The sequence below is a fragment of the Vidua chalybeata genome, chromosome Z (assembly GCF_026979565.1).
Source record: "Vidua chalybeata isolate OUT-0048 chromosome Z, bVidCha1 merged haplotype, whole genome shotgun sequence".
In the NCBI taxonomy this organism is placed as follows: domain Eukaryota; kingdom Metazoa; phylum Chordata; class Aves; order Passeriformes; family Viduidae; genus Vidua; species Vidua chalybeata.
The window spans coordinates 19,673,383-19,695,679 of NC_071570.1; the positions used below are offsets into that span (position 1 = coordinate 19,673,383).

Below are 22,297 nucleotides of genomic sequence, written 5' to 3' on the forward strand. Positions count from 1 at the left end.
ATTTATCCTCAAAAGTCAAAAGGAAGTCCATGCTGGAAGAGGGCACTCAGATTCCTTTATGCCACACAAGGATTTTGCGAGACCAAGGTCAACCAGGTAAAGAGGAAACTGAAAAAAAAATATAAACTGTTTAAAAACAAAGTTAACAAGCCAATAGGAATAGTTGTTTAATGAGCATTAGATTTTCCATTGTCTAAACAGTCAAGTTGTAGTTAATTTTCAAATTATTTGATTAATTTTAGATGTTCAAATTTAATGGTCTATCTTTAAGTGGCAAGCCAAGAGTATATCATTATCTTTTGACAATGAAATCCTGTTAATTCCAATTAACAAATACAAGTCACTCTAAATCTTTGAAGCTTTTATGTTTCAAAAATCAAAATCAAGGTGTTCATGCTCTTGGATATCAGAATCACAACACCTGGAAACACTTTGTTTCCTTCTAGCAGTCTTTTGACATCTTTGTTTTGGCACTTGTACTCTTTCCTCACTTCCAGTCAAGAGATATAGAGAAATAAAAGCTTCTAATCACATACAGCTCTTGTTTTACTGCTTCTACTAGGAGCCTTTTGTTTCCCTATCATGGCTTCCCATTTAAATGGACTTTTAAATCATAATGTGATAAATCTATCACTGATTAAATTACTCTTTATCCAGTGTTACAGTTGGGAGTGAGTAGGTGACAGATACAGCCTGTATTTTCCTTCAAAAAATTTCAGCACACTTTGATACTTGAGAAGCTGTGTTAAGAATATTCTTTGATTTTCTTCAGAGTGAAAAAAATTTATGTTATTAGCCTACTGCTCAAAATCTCAGTTGGAGAAGTAAAGCCTGTATATTGCACATTCACATTTGATTTAGAGAGTGTATACTTCCTGATGTTCAACTTCCATGCCAAGCAATAAAGTAGAAAAAATTTCAAGAGAGTCACAGTTTTATATCAGGGAGTTAGGTCTGTTCCCTAGATTAAAATAACTGAAAATAATACAATCTATTTTAAATTTCCAGTCAATATTTTTTGCCAAATTCTTTATCATGATGACCAAAGCAAAGTATACATCTTGGTTTTTAATTCTGAGACACAGACATCTGTACTGAGAAGTGATGGAATTGGTCACAAAGCACAAATTACCACTTTCAATTTCTTGGTATTTTACCTTTTCTTTACATTCGATGTTGCTCAAGACTGGACAAGATGGATCCCTGGAAATGTGGCTTGAATGAACAGAACCTCATTGGACTATCTCAGAATGAACCAAATCCACATATATCAACTGCTGCATGTACATGTAATCCTTCAGAACATGTACAATAGTTTTTAAATAGGAGCCTGTCTTACACTTAGTAAATGCTACTTTAATGAGGAAATTTCATGCCTTCACTGGCAATGGGAATACTGTCAAACTTGGTGAAACAGAACACTTAAATGATGTGTAAGTATCAATACCTCTTTCACTGTTTGTATGCTGGAAATATAGATTCATCATCTGTTAGAGTGTCTAGTTCAATATTAGTTCTTTTAGTCTAATTTTCTTCTTCCTGTAGAAGGATAAAATCTTGGGGGGTTTCCTATGATTCTGAAGGACTTAAAAGAAAAATCTACTACCTAATCTTCACAAAAGCAGGGACCAGGGCAGCCTCAAAAACAGAGGCTCTACATGCAACAATTACTGTTTTCCTTCTCAGCTATTTCCAGTGTAACTGATTAGCTGCAGCTCTTAAATGCACTAGTAGGCACAAAAAAGTTAAGGCAAACTCTTACTTGTAAAACAGGAAAGGAAAGACAGCAGGGCAACACTGCTGAATTAAAAAAAAACACAAAAATTTAGAATCAGAATTTAACAACAAAATTAGGCTAGAGACAAGAGAATATTGCAAAATGAAAGAAACCCCACACAGAAAAGTTTAAAATACTTTATATTTCAAATGAAGACAGCTTAACAGAATCAAATTTCATTTCTTAGAAAAGGAAAATTATTTTGTAGAGGTATTTTCAAGATTCAGATTTAAGGCTCAATAAGAACAGTCTCTTTGGAAAGACCAGATGTGGTAGTCAAGAAAATTTATGACAACATATATTTATCAGAAGATGTTTTATTAACAACAAATACAAAATTGTTACTTATTCCCTGATGTTTCATTTTAAAGATACAGCTTTTCCTAGACCACTTTTGCAGACTTGTAAATACAGCATTGTAAAAAATTAAAACAAAAAAAAAAGTGACAATAAATTAAGAAAATGTGAGGAAGAGGAGGATGAGACAAGCCCAACCCATCAAGGAGAATATGCATTAGAAGAAATAGAAGAGTTATGCAATAGATTGAAGTATCATATTATATTCTCCTTCCAAGAGGCCTTGGGATTTTGCATATAAAATAAAATAGCAGCAAAGAAAAAGAGTAAGTACAAGTGCATTTGTGTCCCACTGGAACTTGTTCTAATTAACCAAAACCGTAGTACTCATCAGAATCAATTTTGGGATGCTTATGTAGAGACTGTGAGTCCTCTGTGACAGAAGAATCACTGAACTTGTCCATGTCTGAAGGGGTTTGGTGACCAGGGACATCATCCACTAAGGTGTCCAAGTAACTCCCCACTGATATTCCATCCAGTCCATCACTACAGTCTTGTAAACTGTTACAGCTGCCATGGAGGGATGTCTCCTCACTTTCTAACAAGCTGCACAGGCTTCCACTCAAACTGCTGCCTCTGCTGGCAATGGCTTTCTCTTCAATCATCCACTTGATTGATTCAATACTTTCATTGATGAGCAGGAGCTGGCGCATAAGCTTCACATCAGTGGCTCGGAGATTAACCTAGAAGGCAAAAGCAATTTAAAAAATTACTCTTTTCATAATCAAGCCAAAGAGCAGGCTTGAATGGGCTAAAATAAAACACAAAAAAAATATCCAACTTTCCTATCTAGGACAAATCTATTTCAGTAACTAGTAAAAAAAGCTCACAAGCAAACAAACAAAAAGCCCCCAAAGTACACCTATACTAATACTTTCAGTTAAGGTCAAGTGGGAACCTGGTCAGCCTCCCTAAGCACTCGATTAACAGGACTGATAATCAATGGCAAGACTTGTATGCACAAGGGTACAATACTGTTTAGATGAGAAACACAGCTGCTATGACAACTCCTGGGGGTAGCCTTTCACTAATCAGAGAAGCAAGACACAAATACATTTCTATTTACCCTTACTCTAAGCTACTTACAGCTACAGATTTCTAGGCATTCACCCCAAGTTATCCTTACTATGGCTATTGGACAACTAAAATTTTCAGATGTGCATGATTTGGAAAAAAGCTTGTGGATATTTAACTTTTACTCACACTACTCCTGAGTGGACATGAAAATCTGCTAAATAAATGTCTGAGAGTTGAAATCTTTAACTTATTGAAACTGTAACTTTCAGTTATTTAAACCCATATTAGATGAAAGTGATTAAGTTCAGAGTTAACCACGTATTATAAACATGGATAGCATTTACCACAGCTAATTAAATAAAAAGTGGACATTAAGAACAAACTCCTACTTTCTCACCTAATTGTGGTGGTTGATGGAAACACACAGAAATGTTAATAGTAATGCACAGTGGAATATTACAGTGTTGCATTTCACAGATTATTTGAGTTAACCATCTTAATGTTTTCCTTAACAGGCAAACTATATAAACCACTTTTTAAGTCACTTCAGCTGACAAGTAAAGGTGAGACATAAGGCTTATATTCATAGCTTCCTTCTCTTCGTCTGAAACATCACAGATACTGGAAAAAATAATCTGAAGAATAAAAGACCCTGAATCTGAATAAAAGACCTTATGTGCCATATTGAAAATTTGAAAGTCTTCACTCAACTGAAAAATAAAGAAAAAGCAAGTAAGATCTATTACATCAGACAATAGATATTTTATACAATTCTCCAAGTCCACAACTGTACAGAAAAACAGCACCTGTATTGTTCATACACAATGGACTGGAACAGAATGAGTATTGTCAGGAAGCAAAGACTGTATCTTGTTTTGCCAAGAATATAATCTGAACACTATCCTTCCATACTCAAATGCCATCTTCTCAGTATCCCAAATTTCACTGACACTGACCTGTACAGTTGTTCAAAAATTATTTTAATGTATTTTTATTCTCTTAGATACTGCAGAAGATTGTAGTGGACCCAGCTAGGACTCTTCCTAGCAGCTGTTATGGTTTTGTTCTCTGTATCTGTGACCAAACTATGTCAGTAGCATTCCAGTGTTTCAGCTCCTACTGAGCAGGGAGTGCAATCAAGGCCTTTTCTGTTTTTCACTCTGCACCCTCAGCAGGTAGACTAGGACTGAGAAAGATGCTTGGAGTGGACAGAGGTGGGACAGTTGACTAGAATTAATCAAATGGATGTTTCTTTGCCATACAATGTTGTGCCCAGCAATAAAATCTGTGCATTTGATCTTTCCTATACAGCTGTTGCCTGGGGGCTGTCTTGGTCTGCTGGTGCTGGTGGGATAATGGTGTGTCATCGACTTTGCATCACTTGTTCATTTAATTTATTTCCTTCATTTTTAAACTGTCTTTATTACAATCTAAGTTTTTCTCACTTTTGTTCTTCTAAATCTCTCCCCTGATCCCACTGGAAGATGAGAGGAGAGTGAGTGAGCAGCTGGTGCGTGCTTAGTTACAGATCAGGAACAATCCAATGCAAAGACATTTCAAGCTTTGCCTGAGCAACCGTCATATGTATTCCCAGCTTCCTTCCCCAGTCCCCAGAATGATTTCTGAATTATTCTGAATCGAGTATCACAAAATTTAACACAGCTAACCTGGAACTGTGCAAAACAGCTCTACCTACCATTCATGGTTTTAACAATATTGCCCATCTATCATTGTTTCAGAAGTGAGAAAACAGATTGACCATTTTGTAGTTCTCCTGCCCAAGCCAATTCCTCTACTCTAACCAATAAATCACTGTAAACCATTTGCTTGGCAACTCGACTGTCACAAAAGCAGTAAATTACCCAACTTCTCAAATGCAACTACAGACCTCAGCAACTTGCTGAATATAAACATGCTCAGAGACATGTTTCCCAAAAGGCTGATTAAGGAAATGTTTAACAGAACTAGCACCAACATGACTCAAATGAAACAGTCCCTTTTAGATAAAGTAGACATCTCATATATTTCAGCTTCAGTTCACAGGAAATCATTTCTTTTCTCTAAATACAGCAACAGCTCCAGCAATTTTGTGGAATAACCCTAATGGAAGCAATTCTTTACATTCCTGAGTACTAGAATCATCCTCCTCCTAGCTACCATGTAATTCCAAATCTCCCATATCAGGAGTGTGCTTTTCCTAAAGCAAATATTAAAAAGTAGTTTAACAAATGTCATCTTTCTTTAATATGGTTTACTTCATCATCAGTTCAAAAATGGCAAAATGACATTTTTTGCTCCTTATGTGCTTTAGCACAGACATAATCACATTAGTTTTTACTCATTTATGTAGCTGCAACCCATTTATCTCGGAAGTTGTTGGAGTGTTTTTGGAGTAAACAAGTCAGTCCAAGACAGTTCAGCTAACAGGACTAAACACAATAAAATCTCACCATGCTTGACAGCTCCATTTGTTATGCACAGTAACACGTGCATTTCATGAACAATCTAAACAGTGTATCATAGCTAATACAGGCTTTTCAGAACAGTTTTTATAGCTGTCCTTTAGTTAAAGCTAAAGCACAGGACCACCATAGGGAAGGTGTGTGTTATTATGGATCAGTCCTCAGCAAAAACTTATGGTGTATAAAGAAAACTACAAGAGAGTAAAAACTAATTTCCTGTTACAAGTTAACTTTTATATTTTTGCTTAGTCTTGCTCCGTATATTTGCAATAGTGCTGATCACAAGAAGAATACTAAATGTTTAATATTAAGAGCTAGTCACAGCAGGAGAAAAAAAATGAAATTAAAATGACAGCATCTTTCAAGTAACACATTCTGGTAGCATAAGCGCACACATTAGCATTCAGAAAGAACCAGAACTTTAATCTGGAAGGAATAGGTGGACTAAACACCTGGCTGTGCCTCCTTCTCATATTTGTTTTTCTAACAAAATATTTCTTCCTTTCTTTTGGTCTTCTGTAATAATATGTAAAACACTCATAGTTTGTTCAAGAGAATTGATATATATACAAACATAAGGGCTTTTGTGTAATACAGATATATGCAGAGAGACACACAAATATTCATGCTCTTTTTAAATATAATTCACTGTTTCTGAGAAAGATGGACTAGGTTATTGCTTTTAGAATAAAACTATTAATGACCAGGACTGCTAACAAAGACAATTATTGCTTCCTGGCAGTCATGCAAAGTAGTGCATTGATCACTTAGCTTTTGGATCGAAGTCACATATGTAAGCACAATTTGGGCAAAACAGCCTTGTTTTTTTTGCTGCTGCATGTTCTGCAGACATAGCTTTCAGTCAGTACCAAACACAGTGGGTCACCTTCCCCTCTAGAAATGGCAAACCTAAAATGACAGTTAAATATACCTTTCTAAGCTGTGAAAGCTGTTTGAAACTCTAGATTCTTCCTGCACATTACTTTCTTTTAAATTCCTGGATTCACATGCTGCTTCTTCTAATTACAGGAACTCTGCAGGGATATTAATGGCAACCATAAAACGTGGTTTGAGAAAAATATAACCCTAAGTTTATTTAAATCATTCCAGGTTCATTTTTTCTCAAAACTTTTATGTTCTGTGCCATAAAGAGTCTACTAGTAAAAGGAAAATAATTAATGGAACCTAAATAATAAAATATTTTTCTCAGGATAAATATTTTAGTCAGAGCACAGTGATGTAAGTCCTCACAATAGACAAAATCTTATACTTACAACTTAATGGATTCAGGGAGCTATTTAAGTCACTCAGATCAGAAGCTCTGCTCTGCACAGAATCTCAAAATGAATCTAGGGTTAGCTGCTCTAGAATCTGTGATCTAAAACATCTTGAGTTTGGACACAAATTCCACAATAAGCGGAAGTCGATGGAAACAGTAGCAAAATACAGTACTCCCGGGAAAGCCCCTCAGAGGTTCAGGCCTGGGAAGTCTTGCAGAAGGTAACAAACATGAGGAGGGGTTAGATGAAACTAACTGCAGCCAATTCCATCTGTTGCTAAACACTACCACACCCATCTCCATCACACTTTTTACAAACAGAATTTCAAACCAGTAGAACTGTTCCATACTAAACAGGTGTGCATAACCACTATGGTTCAGGAGTATTAGTGATACTATTGTTTCCATTTCCTAGGATGTGTCACATAGCTTTCTGCTTTCCTATTGAATTTTTTCTATTTGCCTTATCATTCAGGATGATGAGCTTGCCAACTATGCCTACGTCCCTTTTAATTTTTAAAAGGGAGATTACCTCAGCTTTTAATATAATAGTAAATTCCATCAATTAATTCCAGATGCAATTACAAAACATCTAACAATCAGTGTCCAAATAATAATTTGTTTTGCACTCTGAGATGTCTCTTCTGAAAAAAGCTAACCATATTCCATTTTCTTCTGGTGTTACTTTTACTATTACAAACACTGAATAACAAGTTTTAAAGTAACTAAGGAAATTAATTTATAAGGCAAAAGATGAGGGTGAGGAAAATAAAACAGTGGTTGGCAATTACTTAAGTTTACTCAAGATACAAATATAGTAAGAAGATATATAAGGATAAAAAACTGGTCAATAAAACCTCATTGACTAATTCAGTGAGACCATAACAAGCTAAAATACCATAAGCAATTTATTCAAAATCCAAAATTCATAATATGTGAATTCAAGTGTTATTTAACTGGAGTCACCAAGTTAACATGTTTACAACAGGGATAAGTCTGGAGACACACACAGGATTTGTTTATAAGCCTCCATCTCAAAGCATGAAGCATGCCATTTGAAGGTAAGCAAGCTGAAAGTAATACTACAACAGCTTTATAGGCTGTGCAGCAGCTACATCCTATTTAAATTAAAACATATGCATGCGCATGTCTTTAAACTTCTTGCCTGCTTCTAAATTGTCTCACTGATTCAAGATGTTTGCATTGGTTTCTTCATATAATTATGCTGCTTTAAGGCAATGGTATTTCTGGATCAAGATGAAAAAAAAATTAGAATGCCTAGGCTGACTTCTGAATTTGAACTTCTCCTGAATTTGAATCTTCATCATCTCCTGTTAAAAATGAAGGGAGTTTTACGTGACAGAGAGTAAGAAGACAAGTTTACTGTCATTAACTGGAAGGCATCTTCTGTGGACCAGAGGAACAGTAACTGATTGTGGGAATGTGCCACATGCACTCCACAGCAAAGCCAACTAACTGTGGTAAATTCAGAAACCACAACAATTCAAGCTAACCCAACCAGCCTGACTGAAACACTATATAAGCTCTCTCAAAACAATGGAGATGTGGACTAAAGCCTGGAAGAGGATGAGACTGTTGGAGTCAAGGTAGGTGCTGTAATGTTTATCATTATGCCTTCTGTCTCTGACTGTGATTTAACTCATATTGAGCTAAGCTAAATTAAATTTCAGTCAATAGTGATAAATGCACATCAACAGCTTTTTCTGCATCTTGTTTCTTTTAGCATGGACTTGTGTATACAATGTATTGCTGTTTAATTTTCCCATTTATTTTCTCCTGATTTTTAGGCTTGTGGTAAACTTCAGACAATGAAGAGGGAGCTTCAGAGGGAGCACATAAAAAAGCACATTAAAAAGCTACATATATATACAAAAGCTAAATTTTTGTGATCCATTGTTCATTTTTAGTTATGGTTCACTGATCTACTTTCTTTCTGCAAAGTAAGTTACACTGATCTTTCTCAGCTGTACTTCCATAAATGAGTCACAATAAAAATATTGTGGCAGACCATGGAAGTTTTGATCACTTAATTTTTGACTTATTTTGCAAGAGATTGTTTATAATCTTGCATCTACTGAAGATTCCAAATTTGTTAAAACCCTCATATCATATTTTTTAGGTAGCATTCATTACAATTGTTGAACTCCCAGCTGCTCATAAATTGAGTAGCCATTGAATTTTCAGTTTCTGTCTTCACCCTTAGCTACTTCAAACAGAGGCTCTAGCCTAGTCATTGTCCTGCTTCAAATTCCTGCATTTCCACTGCAATCCTTCACCAAGTCCTCACAATAAATATTTCCACAGGTCTGTCTGTAAAATTCGGCAGCCACATAACACAGCTCTAAGCACAGTAACTTTTAATTAGGAAGGAAAAGGAGAGACCTTGTGATTCCATATCAGCCACAAAAGGATTTTACTGTAAGGAGAGCTTCCCAATCCATTACTTAAAGTAAGGAAGTGGGCAAGTCAGGTCTGAGCCACCACCGGAATAATACAGGAGAATACACCAGAATAATTAGGAAGCAGAGCAGCTTCATGAGACAGCAAGTTAGTTCAGTAGGCAATGAGAGTAAATAACTCAATGAGCAGGTTTCAAGGACGTTTCTTGCAAATATATGAACAAAATATTATGTTAATATGGTCTGATACAGGATATTACAGTATTGGCGACTTATACTTCTCTATTTTAATATTTTAATTTTATGCATGCTAATTGTTTCCCTTATACTCAACAGGAAAATACATACCACCAAGCTGTGCAATTGTTTAGTTATATTCTCTCTGAAAAAATAGAAAAGGTGAATCTCAAGGCCTTTTTTCACTGCCTTGAAAGATGCATGGTCCTTGTCTGGGGAGTATGTGTAGGCAGCCTGCCAAGTGCATTAATACCTTTGATAATAACATACCAATGATTAGGATGAATCATTTATCAGTAGGATATATTTTTTCTTTTAACATCATAGTGTTTGAGGTATCTTGTATGCTTAAGTGCAACAAAAAACGCCCAGGGGGAAAAGTATATTTTTATTTTTTTTGCTTTAGTTTTTTGGCCATCTCTTAATTTTGGTGTGAAAAAGACGAATCTATTTAAGTATCTCCTAAGTAGATATGACAATGACTGTCAAAAGGAATCATGACATAAAACTGAGAGCAAGTAGAAGGAAAAAAAAAGTTAATTAATTACATTCTTATTTCTTATACACCTCCTGTCCAAATAAAACAAATGTTAAATAAGCTCTTTAAATAAATGGAAGTACCACAGAATTCAAAAAGAGAAACATCCCATCACAGGAGGATGAAAAATATAACAGGAAAATCCTGACGCTTTTAAAGTTTAGTTGAATTAACATGAAAGAAAGCAATGAGAAAATGTAGGGATTTGCAAAGAGGAAAAACTTCTAATGCTGCTGGAAGGTTTTACTGAATGTTTCTAAATATCTCAAACTACTGTCAAAAAAGAATCATCTGACCTTAGAAATGTATCTACTATTACAAATGTGAACATGTCCAGAAAAATCCATAATATAGACCCACATTTGTTGACAGACAAGATAACTCTATTGCAAACATTCAGGTCAATATGAAGCTGTAATATTTGGCTGTGGGTGTCAGAAAGCATTACACAGCAGATGGACGATCACAGCATCATTATGAAGTGCTCTAGACACCAGCCACAATGCAGGACTGCATGTGTCTTCTGATCAACATGGGATAGCACTGGGGCTCAAGAACATATGTAATTTCTTTTTTTGAATTTCACTCTCTGCCTCATTTATGTTTGTCCTGACCAAAACATAGTCTTAGAAACACTATGCAAAAAAATTAAATAATGTAATAACCATTCCATACCTGTTCAAAATTTATTACTTTTAATACTGGCACTGTGGAAATATACTCAAAAGCATATAATTAAAATAAAAGAAGATAATAGGGTTTGCTTACAGGTATATGCAAAGTTTGAAAATACTGCCTTTATAGAGATAACAGCAAAGTTTGAAAACATTTTAAAGCCAAAAAAAAAAAAAAAAAAAAAAAAGAGACACATACAATTAAAAAAGAAAATCTTTGCCTGAATCTCCCCAGAATTCAAAATGGAATTCTGTTTGAAACAATTCTGTGATCCTGGAGATGGTGTATATCCTATTGAAAGCATAGTTTTAATCCAACAATCAAATCTCTACTAAAGGCAACTTGCAGTCTTATTTACTGAAGGTTTATCTGGATAAAAAATAAAAAAAGAACTTCAAGACAGCCTTGGTATTATAAATTATCACATGTGCTCCTAAAAATGCTTTAGTAGTCCCAGAAACTGATTTGCTGATAACTGGAATTCTTCCCCTATTAAAACATTATGAGTGTTATGTTTCCATGCTGAATTTTTGATTAAAAATGAGTCAGTATCTTAAAAAATAAGGGGTTTTGTTTTATGTTCACTTTGTGACCTATTTGAAGTTCCATGTCTTTCAAATTCAGCTTAATTTTTCCTCATCCAAATCTCCTTAGTGCTGTAATTACCATTCTCCTAAAATATGGTCCCTGCACAGTCTTTATAGCTCTCTGAAAGTACTAGCAAGTTTGAGGTCTTTAGGTAACATGAAATTGCCTATTTTGAGTCTTTGAAACAAAAACACCCTTTTAAACTTCCATTTATCTACAAAAAAACCCAAGTAATTTAGTTCTTTCTCATCCACTAAGAAGGTACCAAACAGCTAGCAGCTAACCTGCATCTGGGATCTATAGAATAAAAATCAAGGAGCAAACAGGCTACAACCATTTCTAGCAAGCTGAAATACTGAAATTGGCCAGCACAACGAGCTGAGCAGGCTGTTCAGAACTACACCAGCTGTATCTTTTGAGCCCTTTTGGCTCAAAAACCCACAGACCCCTTTGTTTCCCACAGAACACATCAAGGCAATTCATTCCAGTCACAAGGTGTGATTATCAATGAATATTAACAATTAAATAAACACACATCTTATACTTCCAGGCCAGGAAGTGAGAAGGTAGTAAGAGTAACCAGTCATGAACTATAAACTACAAGGCAAGACCAGGCACTCTAGGTAACATTTTCTTTCCACATTATTTGATACCTTCTCTGATCAATAACTATAATCCACACCATATAGTGCAGTCCTCAGCTTCTCCTAAACAACTCTTGCTCATGTCATATTGCTCTTTTTATACTTAAACCTGTTCTTAGCAAAGATTTCTACATAGAAGAGCATGGGGGCATTGTGGTGTGATTCTAGGTCAGCAAAGGATATTAATCATAGCTGTCAATGCAGTTATCAGATGTATGAGTAGCTTTAGAAGGAGTCAAGGTCATTGCTTGCATTTCTCATTTCTTCTTCTATGAGGAAGTACTAGCTACTAAGCCAGTTGGAGAGGGAAAATAAGGTGCAAGACTTGCAAAACATGGCTAGGAAAAGACAAATATGGCCTTTCTGAATAATCAAGGGTAACCTGGGTAAAGAGAGAACTAGTCAAGGAAAACACAGCAGATTTGGACTAGAGAAGTTTGGTTGTATTTGAAAAGAGCTAGTAACAGCTCTTCTGGAGAAATCTTGTTATTAAACTTCACCAGAGTACAAATTAATTAAAGTGAAGGAAAAACATTACAAATATTAAAGATCATAGTGTTTCTTTGGTTGCATTTTCTTTCTTGTCTGAAATGCGTGGACTGATGCTCTGCACTGGTGAATGCCTAAGCAGCTTTATGAAGTTATCATCACAGATGGCAACCTCATCTGGCTACGGGGAAAACAGCAACCTGCCTTCATTTCCCTGCCTCAGTCACAGCAACCAGTGACAGGTGGTAACAAAGGAGGATGTAAATTCCACAGGCCTTTGAAGAATATCACTATTATTTGGTATGCTAGTAGTAATGCTCTTCTCTTGCAAAGAGGCTTTCTCCTCTCTCTGCTGTAGCAGGATTTACAGTTTTCTACTACAAACCCTGTAACACTAGAATCTTGCCACACAACACCACTTGAAATAAAAATATTTCAGTGCACTGCACAATTCTGCCAAGACATGTGGACAAGCCATTAATCACAGTGGTTGAAACAGCCCTGTGAAGGCAAATTGTAGTTGAAGTCACAGAACAGGATAAGTCCTATAAAATTTATTCTGTCTTCATATTTGGTTCTCTCATAGCTGTATAATTTCAAGAAGACTAGAAAAATAGTCTAAAGCTTACAATGACTCCTTGAATGACTTCTCCAAGTTGTCATGTTTTTGTGCAGGCACATCTAAATCCCTTTAGTCAGGAAACCTTCCTGCCCATGAAAAGGATTCTTCAATACCAAAAACCAACCTAAACCCCCTACATTGTCACTGTTTCATTATTAAGCACTTTGTTCTAAACATGCACCATTTGACTTTGTCTAACAAAGAAAATGATCTGTATTAGCTGCCAAACTCCAAAAGATGTTCCAGCCTTTCAATGTGGCCTTTCCAGGCACACTTATAAAGGTACATATTAATCTCATTCCAGGCAAGATAGGTAAGTAGGTAGGTAGGTAGGTAAGATAGATAGATAGATAGATAGATAGATAGATAGATAGATAGATAGATAGATTGATTTTCAGAATCAGAGAGTCACAGGAGAGTTGAGTTTGGAAAAAACCTCTGATCTAATGCCACATCACTGCTAAGGCAAGTTCAACAGGATCCAATCCAGGCAGGTTTTAAAAATTTCAAGAAAGGCAGACTCTACAACCTCTCTGGGCAGCCTGTTCCAGTGCTCAGTCATCCTCAAAGTAAAAAAGCTTTTCCTTATATTTGGATGGAACCTCCTGTATTTCAGTTTGTGCTCATTGTCCCTTGTCCTGTCACTGGGCACCACTGAAGAGAGTCTAGTCCCAACTTCTTGACAGCCACCCTTAAGACATTGGTACATCCCTGTTTAGCTGTCTCTTCTCCAGGCTAAACTGGCCCAGTTTCTTCAGTCTTTCTTCATAAGAGAGATGATGCTCCAGACCCCTACTCATGTTTATTGTCCTCTGCTGGACCAGCTCTCCAGTAGTTCCTTGTCTTAAACTGGAAAGGCCAAAATGGATCCCCACACAGCACACCAGATATGGCCTTACCAGGACCGAATAGAAGCCTGTCTACATAATTTTCACTAGTTTTCTAAAGAAGTGGCTAAACAGTACAGATCTTATTCCTCCTTCCACAGAAATGCTTCCGTTTCCTCCTTGGTGTCAGGATGTTTTTTTTTCCTAGTAATTTATAATTATTGGAAGGATCAAGGTCTGAGTCTGAAGTTTTTAAAATAAAAAGTCTTTTAAACTGAATGTTAAGAAAGTAATGTCCAATGCTTGCTATAGCTCATAAACAAGTGTCTGAGCTAACAGGAGCAGTGCAAATACCTCAATTACAACACTTCTTTAAACCAATGGAAATCCTGTAGGATGAAAAAAAAAAATACAAAGCAACCAAACTGTTCTGTTCTTTTCTATCTTGGGGTAAAAATGTGTGAGCTTGTAAACACTCGTTGCATTATAGTTCTTAGCTGTGTTTCCTTCTGTACCTATAAAGAGACAGGGTTCATAGCTAAACCAGAATGCAGTAAAATGGCTCTTCTTTTGGCAGCATTTAAGTCATGAATGCAGCTGATATCTAACAGCAGCAAACAAAATCATAAATTATGCCAGTGAAGTGTTTATAGAATCTGAAACCCCCAGTAGTTAAATAGCAATTTACCATTGCTTTAAAGTCACTAAGTGCTTTCACTTCATCTGGCACTGCATCCACCAGGGTCATACAGCATTGAGAGGAGTTTATTGTACAGCATGGCAAATGAAACATTTGGATAACTTCTCTGGCATCTTAGCTAGTTTGTGTTTACAGTTAATTAAGAAATGTGCCATACCATTCTCTTGACAAATTGTAAGTGTTAAGAACAGCTAGGTTGGTGGGGATAGACAAGGATTGGATTGCTGAGGCCAGCATTGCATTGGTGTGCCAGTATGCTCTTTTCCATGTTTATGGAAGCTGTAGGCAAGTTTGCATATCCTGAAAAAATGGAGTAGTTGACTTTATACACTTATATACCTGACATATATATAATCTCTATTGTCCTTCCTTATCTTCTTCTATGACAGAAGAGAAACCTCCTTGAGAGCTACTTCAAAGAGGGGGATTCTCAGACACATTTTATTCCACACATTCATCTGCAGGCAGGCACCAGAGGGACTCAGCACTGAAACACAGAACAAGTGACTTGTGAAATAAATTACTGTCCCAATATACTTTTAGATTTGAAAAAGCTTGAAAGGTTGAACTATGCAATACAAGATGGCTTATGGACCCTCTGGGTGTGTTTTGGTCACCCTCCAAATTAGAGCAGCTTCCAGCTACCTACCACTAAGATTTCCACCACAGGAAAAAGCATATAATTAGAAGTCACATCTATGGGAGTAAGACTGGATAGCAAAGGTTATGAGTCTGTCTTCACAACAAAAAAGTTTTCCTTTTATTATGACTTGTCTTGTAATTTTATGATCAGAGCTCGTCATCTTTACAAACAGTAAATTGAGAAGCATCTTTTGGAACTGCTTACATACAGTAAGCATAACTTCCATGTTTATAAATGCAAATTAAATCCATCAGAGAAATTGTACTCAATTTAATTGAATTCCAATTGCTTTTCAACAGCTCAGATCCTCTGTCTTTTTACTCCTGTAACTTCATCTCCATTTGCTTCAGATTCCAGTAACCAGCCTTCCTTCCAGGACATGGACAGAAATGAAACACATGGAAAATAAACACATCCCCTGTGGAAAGTTTACTAGGTTTTGACCTTGAGGGTAGAGAACAGACAAATAATCTAGTAACCTTTAAAATATGAATTGAAAATCCATTCTTTTTCTTTTACTATTTGCTGTTAGGAAAAAGAAAGTATTGAAGAGTAGAAAAGCACTTGTTGGCAATCACCTCTGCTTAATATATATATTTGGTATTGTGCATTTCAAGTTTTTCCTGCTCATACACAAAAGATAATTTTAATTTGTTGTTGCCATAAGTAACCACATAAAATAAAGCATTCACACAAAATTACGATGATCAAAAGGCTGGAAAATCTGCCGTAGGAGGAAAGACTTAAGGAGGTAGGTCTTTTCTCCCTAGAGAAGTCTTGGGGATAGAAGTATCTCCTCACAGCATTCCAGTAATTTGGGCTGATACAAAGAGGACCAGGAGAAGTTTCACCTTAATATGAGCTCAACATTTTTCAGTGAAGGCAATCAATCCCAAGAATGATTTAAGGCAATCAACCTCCCCAGTTACACAGCTGAGGTTTTCAAGATGGACAGGGTGATTGACAATGTCACCCAGACTCTCTTTCCTTCTAAAGGTGAAACCAGATGGTCTTCTAAAGTCCCTTTATGAAATAGCCCTTCCACCCAGGGCATTCTATGAAAGCCATGCTGTTATGATGATTTCATCAAACAGGTTATAATCTATTTGTTAAAAGTTATCATAAACTGTACAACTCTCTGCAGAAGTGGTTTAGTATTCACAAAATTTCATTACAAAATGTCAGGAATCAGACTTAAAAAATCAACTTTAATGGTTCTACTCTTGGAAAAGTAATCAGGAAGGAATCATGAAATTATAATACATATTCTCTGAAAAAAAAAGCTGGCAAAAGTCTCACAGTACACGGGCAGTCTAACTGAAGTCTTGACTTTAGTATTCCTGATGCTGCTGTGATGATTCACACCAGACAGATGCATGTGTACTGAAGTATCTCACACTTGTGCTACTTGCTAAGGTAACACCAAGGTTTCATAGACTCTTGGCCATGCAGCAGCTAAAGCTGAGTAAGAACAGACATAAACTCTACAATTCAAATCCTTCTGCCAGGCATGAGTGAGATTTGCCAGTCAAAACATATGTTTAAATATGCATTGATTTAAATAACCTTGGTCAACTCATCCTACCAGAGATGATCTGAAAAGATGGAAAACTTGGCAAAGTTCTGGCACTGTAATTAAGTTGTATTTTTTTCCTTATTAGATTTGATTATTTTCCCTAAGGATTAACCTACAACACCATTGTAACATGAGTCACTGTTATGATCACTGCTCAATCTGCATTATATGCAAAAATTACAAACTCCTCTACTACATCATGCAAATTGGAGGATATGGAGAGAACTTGCTAGCAAGATACAGGATTAACCCCTTTCTCAGTGAACTTCAGGAGGATCTGGAGAAACAAGTTAGTTTCTATTTCTGTATGCCTTCTTTTTGTCTAAGAGCCTCACTTCAGGGATTCACTGAATAATGGCTCATTAAGAAACAAAGGTTAATCAGACTCACCTGCATAGTAATTTTATATTTAAGATTTTATCTTCAGTCAAGTTTTTAAGCAAAAGTTACAATTAATCTAACCGAAAACCAGCATCTGATACACAGCTTAGTATTGCTGATGAGACACACTGAAGCCAGATCTTGGCTTCAGTTAAGACAACTGACGTTATCCTACAAAATAGTTAATGTAGCAGCCTGCACCTACAGCATGGGTTAAAGAGATATTTCAAGTCACAGTTGTAGATTTTTTAAAATCAGTCCTTCAAAGAAACTAATAAATGCAGATCCTCCACAACTGTGGGTCTAATAAATCTGAGCAAATATTAAGTTTGTCAGACTCGCTAGAGCTGGTAGAATATGGTTACAACAGCTCTGTCCTCCAACCTGAACCTTCATTAATGTGCTAGGGATAGTTAAAAAAAAAAACCAAAACCAATAAAAAAGCATAAAGAAAACAAGACAAACTAAACCATTGAAAACACCAAGAAGGATTGCCATTGTAATAATCACATTTGCCTTAATTCCAGTTTCATTTTGTCAGGGATCAATGTTAATTGTCTTTAAAAAATAGTTATACTAATATTGAACTAGGAGAACAAAGGAGAAGAAAACTCAACTAATGACTTGGCATGAGGAATATTCCTCTATCTTAAATGGCTTTAGCATGCTCAGCTCCTTGAAAATAGGATTATTTATCCTTCAGTCTAAAAACTGCTGCACTCATTATACCCAGCTGGATGTTCAGACTCACTAACAAAATTTGATTCTTAACAATGCTCACTGGAAGGAATCTCATTAAAAGTCCCAGCATTGCCATCCACCCCTCACTTCCAAGACACAGCTTATCTTTTCTGCCTTAAATATTTTTATGTAAAACATTTTATAAAATTTTTGTATGTAACACAGGCTATACGGTCTTTAAATTTCTAACTTGCAAAGAGGCATTAAAGTGTTGATTTAGGAAATGTTTGAATTAAAAGGAAAAAAACCCCACCCAATCTCTTTCTTTGAGTGTTAAAGAAAATCTCCCTTTGAGTAACCCCAGAACTTGTGAAGGAGAAATGAGGTTTTACAAGCAGTATCATTTCAGGCTGCAGAATGAGACTCACAAATTATTTACTGCAGTGAAGGTGCACATATTGAATGGTGTCCTCAGGAGCATGGTACACTAGAAAAAAGAATGCAGCTATAAGTATAAGGGTTTATGTTCAACTCCCCAGTGGAACATTCCACCTAAAAGACCATATGAATAAAGATTTTAATAGTGACAAATTTCACACTGAATCAAGGGTCAGATAGTGGGAGGTATTCATTCCAACTAAGTTTGACCAGAGCACAGTGTTTTGACCCACGCTGGCAATTACATCTTGGTTGTTCTCTAATTTATGGTCGTATAACTCAAAGGTTTTCAGGATCCAATGTAGTCTCCATCATGGCCTTCATGGGAAAACAGAGGATAAGAAAAGGTAAGTAAACCTGGCCAAGTAGTTTCGTATTTCAAGAATGATTCCCTGTGTGCTCTGTGTGTGATTTCAAGTGGCCATTAGCAAAATCAGGCTTGAGGTAAAAAGAACCATTTCGAACTGCAAAAGAATCTGAAAGAGTAAAGGGAAAGCCTCAAGTCTTTCACCCAGCAGATGGACAGTTGTCACAAACACCCCACCTATTTTTCAAGTACTGTAGTTCACAGTCAAAACTAGCATTTCCAAGTCAAACATTGTCTTTTTTTATATACCACTAGAAAAGAAGAATAACCTTGGGGTTTTTATGTTTACAAAAAGTTTGTCTCAAGTCTGGAATGAGTAAGTAGCAAACACAGAGGTAGGTCTATCCAAAATTCAGTGAATAAGTTGTAGAACCTGCCATCATTGTACAACTCGAAAAAAGAAAGGTGAACACATGACACTTGGTTTTCTAGTTGTTTCCATTTTTTGCATGTTTACTACTGCAGCAGCTATAGATGTCCAAGACCTCCTATGCCTTGCAGCAAAGCCAAAGAATAAAGCATTAGAAAGAGACGTGAAATAAGAAAATAGATGTTTTAGCTGCATTTTAGAAATTATATGCAGTAAAAAAGAGGAAAGAAACATAGAAAGTAACCACAATTTTTACCTGATATTGTTCTTAAATTTATAAAATATGTCCACTAAGAAAACTGCACAGGGGAAAGTGACATATTAAGAAGCTGAAGAAACCCTAGGGGTTGAGGAAAATCCTGAAGATGCCAGAGACTAGAGAAAAAAAATCCAGGAAGGTAGTTCACTTTCGCAGTCTGGATTACAGAAGACAACTGAAAGCATGGGAAATGTATAGACAGGGTATCAATACTTCACAGTCAAGTCATTGTACTGGTGGTTTAATGGGCATATACAGACCAGAAATGGTAAAAGCATTGTAACTTAACTCCTCTTACTCAGCATGAGAAATTAGTTCAGATAAGAAAAGTCAGTCACTGAAGTGACAAAAAACAGGAGAGGGACTAAAACATGTTTGTGCTTATGGCAGGGAGAGAAAAGAGAGAAGAGGATGCAGAGAGGAAGAGGCAAAAGAAAGAGTGGGACATGAAATTTGCAAGTGTGAAGTAAGTGAAGAGACCAGCTTGAAAGGAAAAGGTGATATGGGCAATTCACTCAGGTCCCCCTCCCTTAATAGGCCTAGTTGTCTTGACACGAAGTCATGCTCTGTCAAAAACTCTGGCTACCTTATTTACTTCCTTTGTAGTCTAATATCTCATGTATAAGCTACCTGGAGGTCATTTTATTACTGTCATGCAAGCTTAAAATTAAAAAATAAGCATGAGATAAGCAGACAGTGTCTTACTCAATATTAAAACTGAAATTCCCAGTGATCGTTACCCTAAAATTATAGAATCACAGAATAGCTTTGGTTGGAAGTGACACTAAAGGTCCAACCTCCCTGCCAGGGGCAGGGACACTTTCCAAATGACAAGCAGAAAAGCACTCACAATGTCTCTCAGGCAGCCTGTCCCAGTGCCCCACTACCCTCTGAGTAAACAACTCCTTCCCAATACCTCTGCATCTACCCTCTAACAGTTCAAAGCTGTTCCCCCTCATCCTGTCACTCCATGCTGCTGTCAAAAGTCCTTCTCTCCAGCTTTCTTGTTTGGCCCAGTCTAGGTACTGAAAGGTGGCTAAAAGATCTCCACAGTATACACTGATAGTTTGATTTGTGGCAATCTCTTAAATAATATGAAGCCATACAACACCAGGTGTAATTTCTAAGTTACACCTCAAGATTAACATTACCATCTTGGCTATTAACTCTCAGAATATCCATTCTCTTCCCCTTTTTGCCCAGCACACTTATTCTTTAAAAACCCTTACTAACCCACACAACTATGTACCTATATATAGCAGTGTAGAGGGACTTGTGGTATGGCACTGAACTTGTTCACATAGAATGATATTGATTTATTGGCTGTAAATGGCTAAGTTCCAAGATTGTTGCATAAAGTTATCTCAACACGTTGCCAGAAAAATCCCCATCCCAACCCAAACAAATTTAATCCCATTTTCAATTAAGCTTAGTGGCAGGAGCTGTGGAACTGCTACTAAAAGTGTCTTTTGGGACTTTACATAACCCACATTAATAAAAATGGAAGCTATCTATGCTCACATAGCTGAGGTGCCCTCCATGGTCAAGATCATATCTGCTGAGTTATCACTAATCATTTAGTCACTTGCTTGCAAAGAGTTCCTTTTGGTTTATCTTAGAAAAAATAAGCCAGTTTTGTGGCATCCTTTTATGGCAAAATAAATTTATTGACATGGTGACATACAAAGTAGGACAAGCACCTGCACTAAGACACTAAACAAGTTAGAGGATCTGAACTACATACAGCATAGTCCTATCACAGATCACTGGCAGAAGAAAATATCCCATTCAACCAAAGTAGAAATAGTTGTTTTATCAATAATTACTCTTCATCATCTGCAGCCTGTTTGGAACTAATTAAGTCTCTGACGACTGAACTCCAGCAATCAAGTCCCTGAATTCCAGGCCAAATTTCCAGCCTGAAAATATCCTGTGCGTCTTTACGTGTTAGCCATGAGCAGGAAACAGGTGCAATGCAGAAAATGCAGTTACAACAACGGTATAGTGCCTTATTTCTCTTATTGATACTCCAGCTTTCAGTACTTCTAACATGGTGACAGGAACAGAAGCCAACTACGAGTCCCTGACGAACTGCCCCGTTGCGAGGAAAGAGCCGACAAGTGCCCCGCTCTACGCCGCACCAACGAGCGGCCTCGCTCCCCAGCCGGCAGCAGAGCCGTCGCTGCCGCCCGGCCCCACCGGGGATGGATGCGCGGCGGCTGCTGGCTGCTGCTCCGAGGGCAGGCAGCACCACCTTCCCGCGGTGGCCGGCCGGCAGGGGCAGGCAGCGCAGTCCCGTCCCGGGCCGCCGCCGGTGCTGCCGAGCGGGAGGCGGCGCTGCGGAAGGGCTGCGGCCGGCGTCCGGCTACTCACCATCTCCTGCTTCAGGAGCTGAAGTTTCGTCTCCAGATGGGCCAGGGCGGTAGCGCGGCGGCGGCGGGGCCCAGGGGCCGCAGCGGCGGGGCGGGCCGAGAGCTCCTCCTCGCGCAGGGGCCGCGCCAGGCTCTCGGGCACTTTGCGCCCCAGCTTCTGCTCGACGTCGCGGAGGTCAGGGAGGGCGCTGGGCTCCATGGCTCGCCCTGCGGGGGCCCGAGGCGACAGCGGCGGCACTACCCGCGCCCGCCCTGCCGCTGCCGGGGCGCGGAGGAGCAGAGAACCGCGGCAGCGTCGGGGACGGCGGATGCGCCGCGCGGGGGACCCGCGGCGGGCATGGGCATCTCCCGGGCGCACCAGCCCTTCCCTTCCCCTCCTCGGTCGGTCGGAAAAGGCAACAGCGTCTAGGCAGGGGCGATGGAGAAGAACGGCCCCGCTTCGTGTACGAGACCGTAACGCGCCCCGGCAGCTGCGTCCGGCACAAACCGACCCGAGTCATACCGCGTCCCGCCCGGCTGCAACTTTAAAGCCGCGGGCAGGTGGAAGAGGCGCGGCGCGGCGCGGCCCTCCCACCGCG

The 22,297-nt window shown here is 37.9% G+C and overlaps 1 protein-coding gene across 1 annotated transcript; it reads right to left on the reverse strand.

Moving 5' to 3' along the window:
• Positions 1 to 2,074: 2,074 nt before the first annotated feature.
• Positions 2,075 to 22,091, reverse strand: LURAP1L (leucine rich adaptor protein 1 like). The gene is made up of 2 exons (XM_053932107.1): positions 21,721 to 22,091; positions 2,075 to 2,817 (listed from the first exon to the last, which is right to left on the reverse strand). Exons 1-2 carry the CDS (start codon positions 21,916 to 21,918, stop codon positions 2,443 to 2,445), a joined length of 573 nt encoding a protein of 190 aa, XP_053788082.1. The 5' UTR covers positions 21,919 to 22,091; the 3' UTR covers positions 2,075 to 2,442.
• Positions 22,092 to 22,297: the final 206 nt, after the last annotated feature.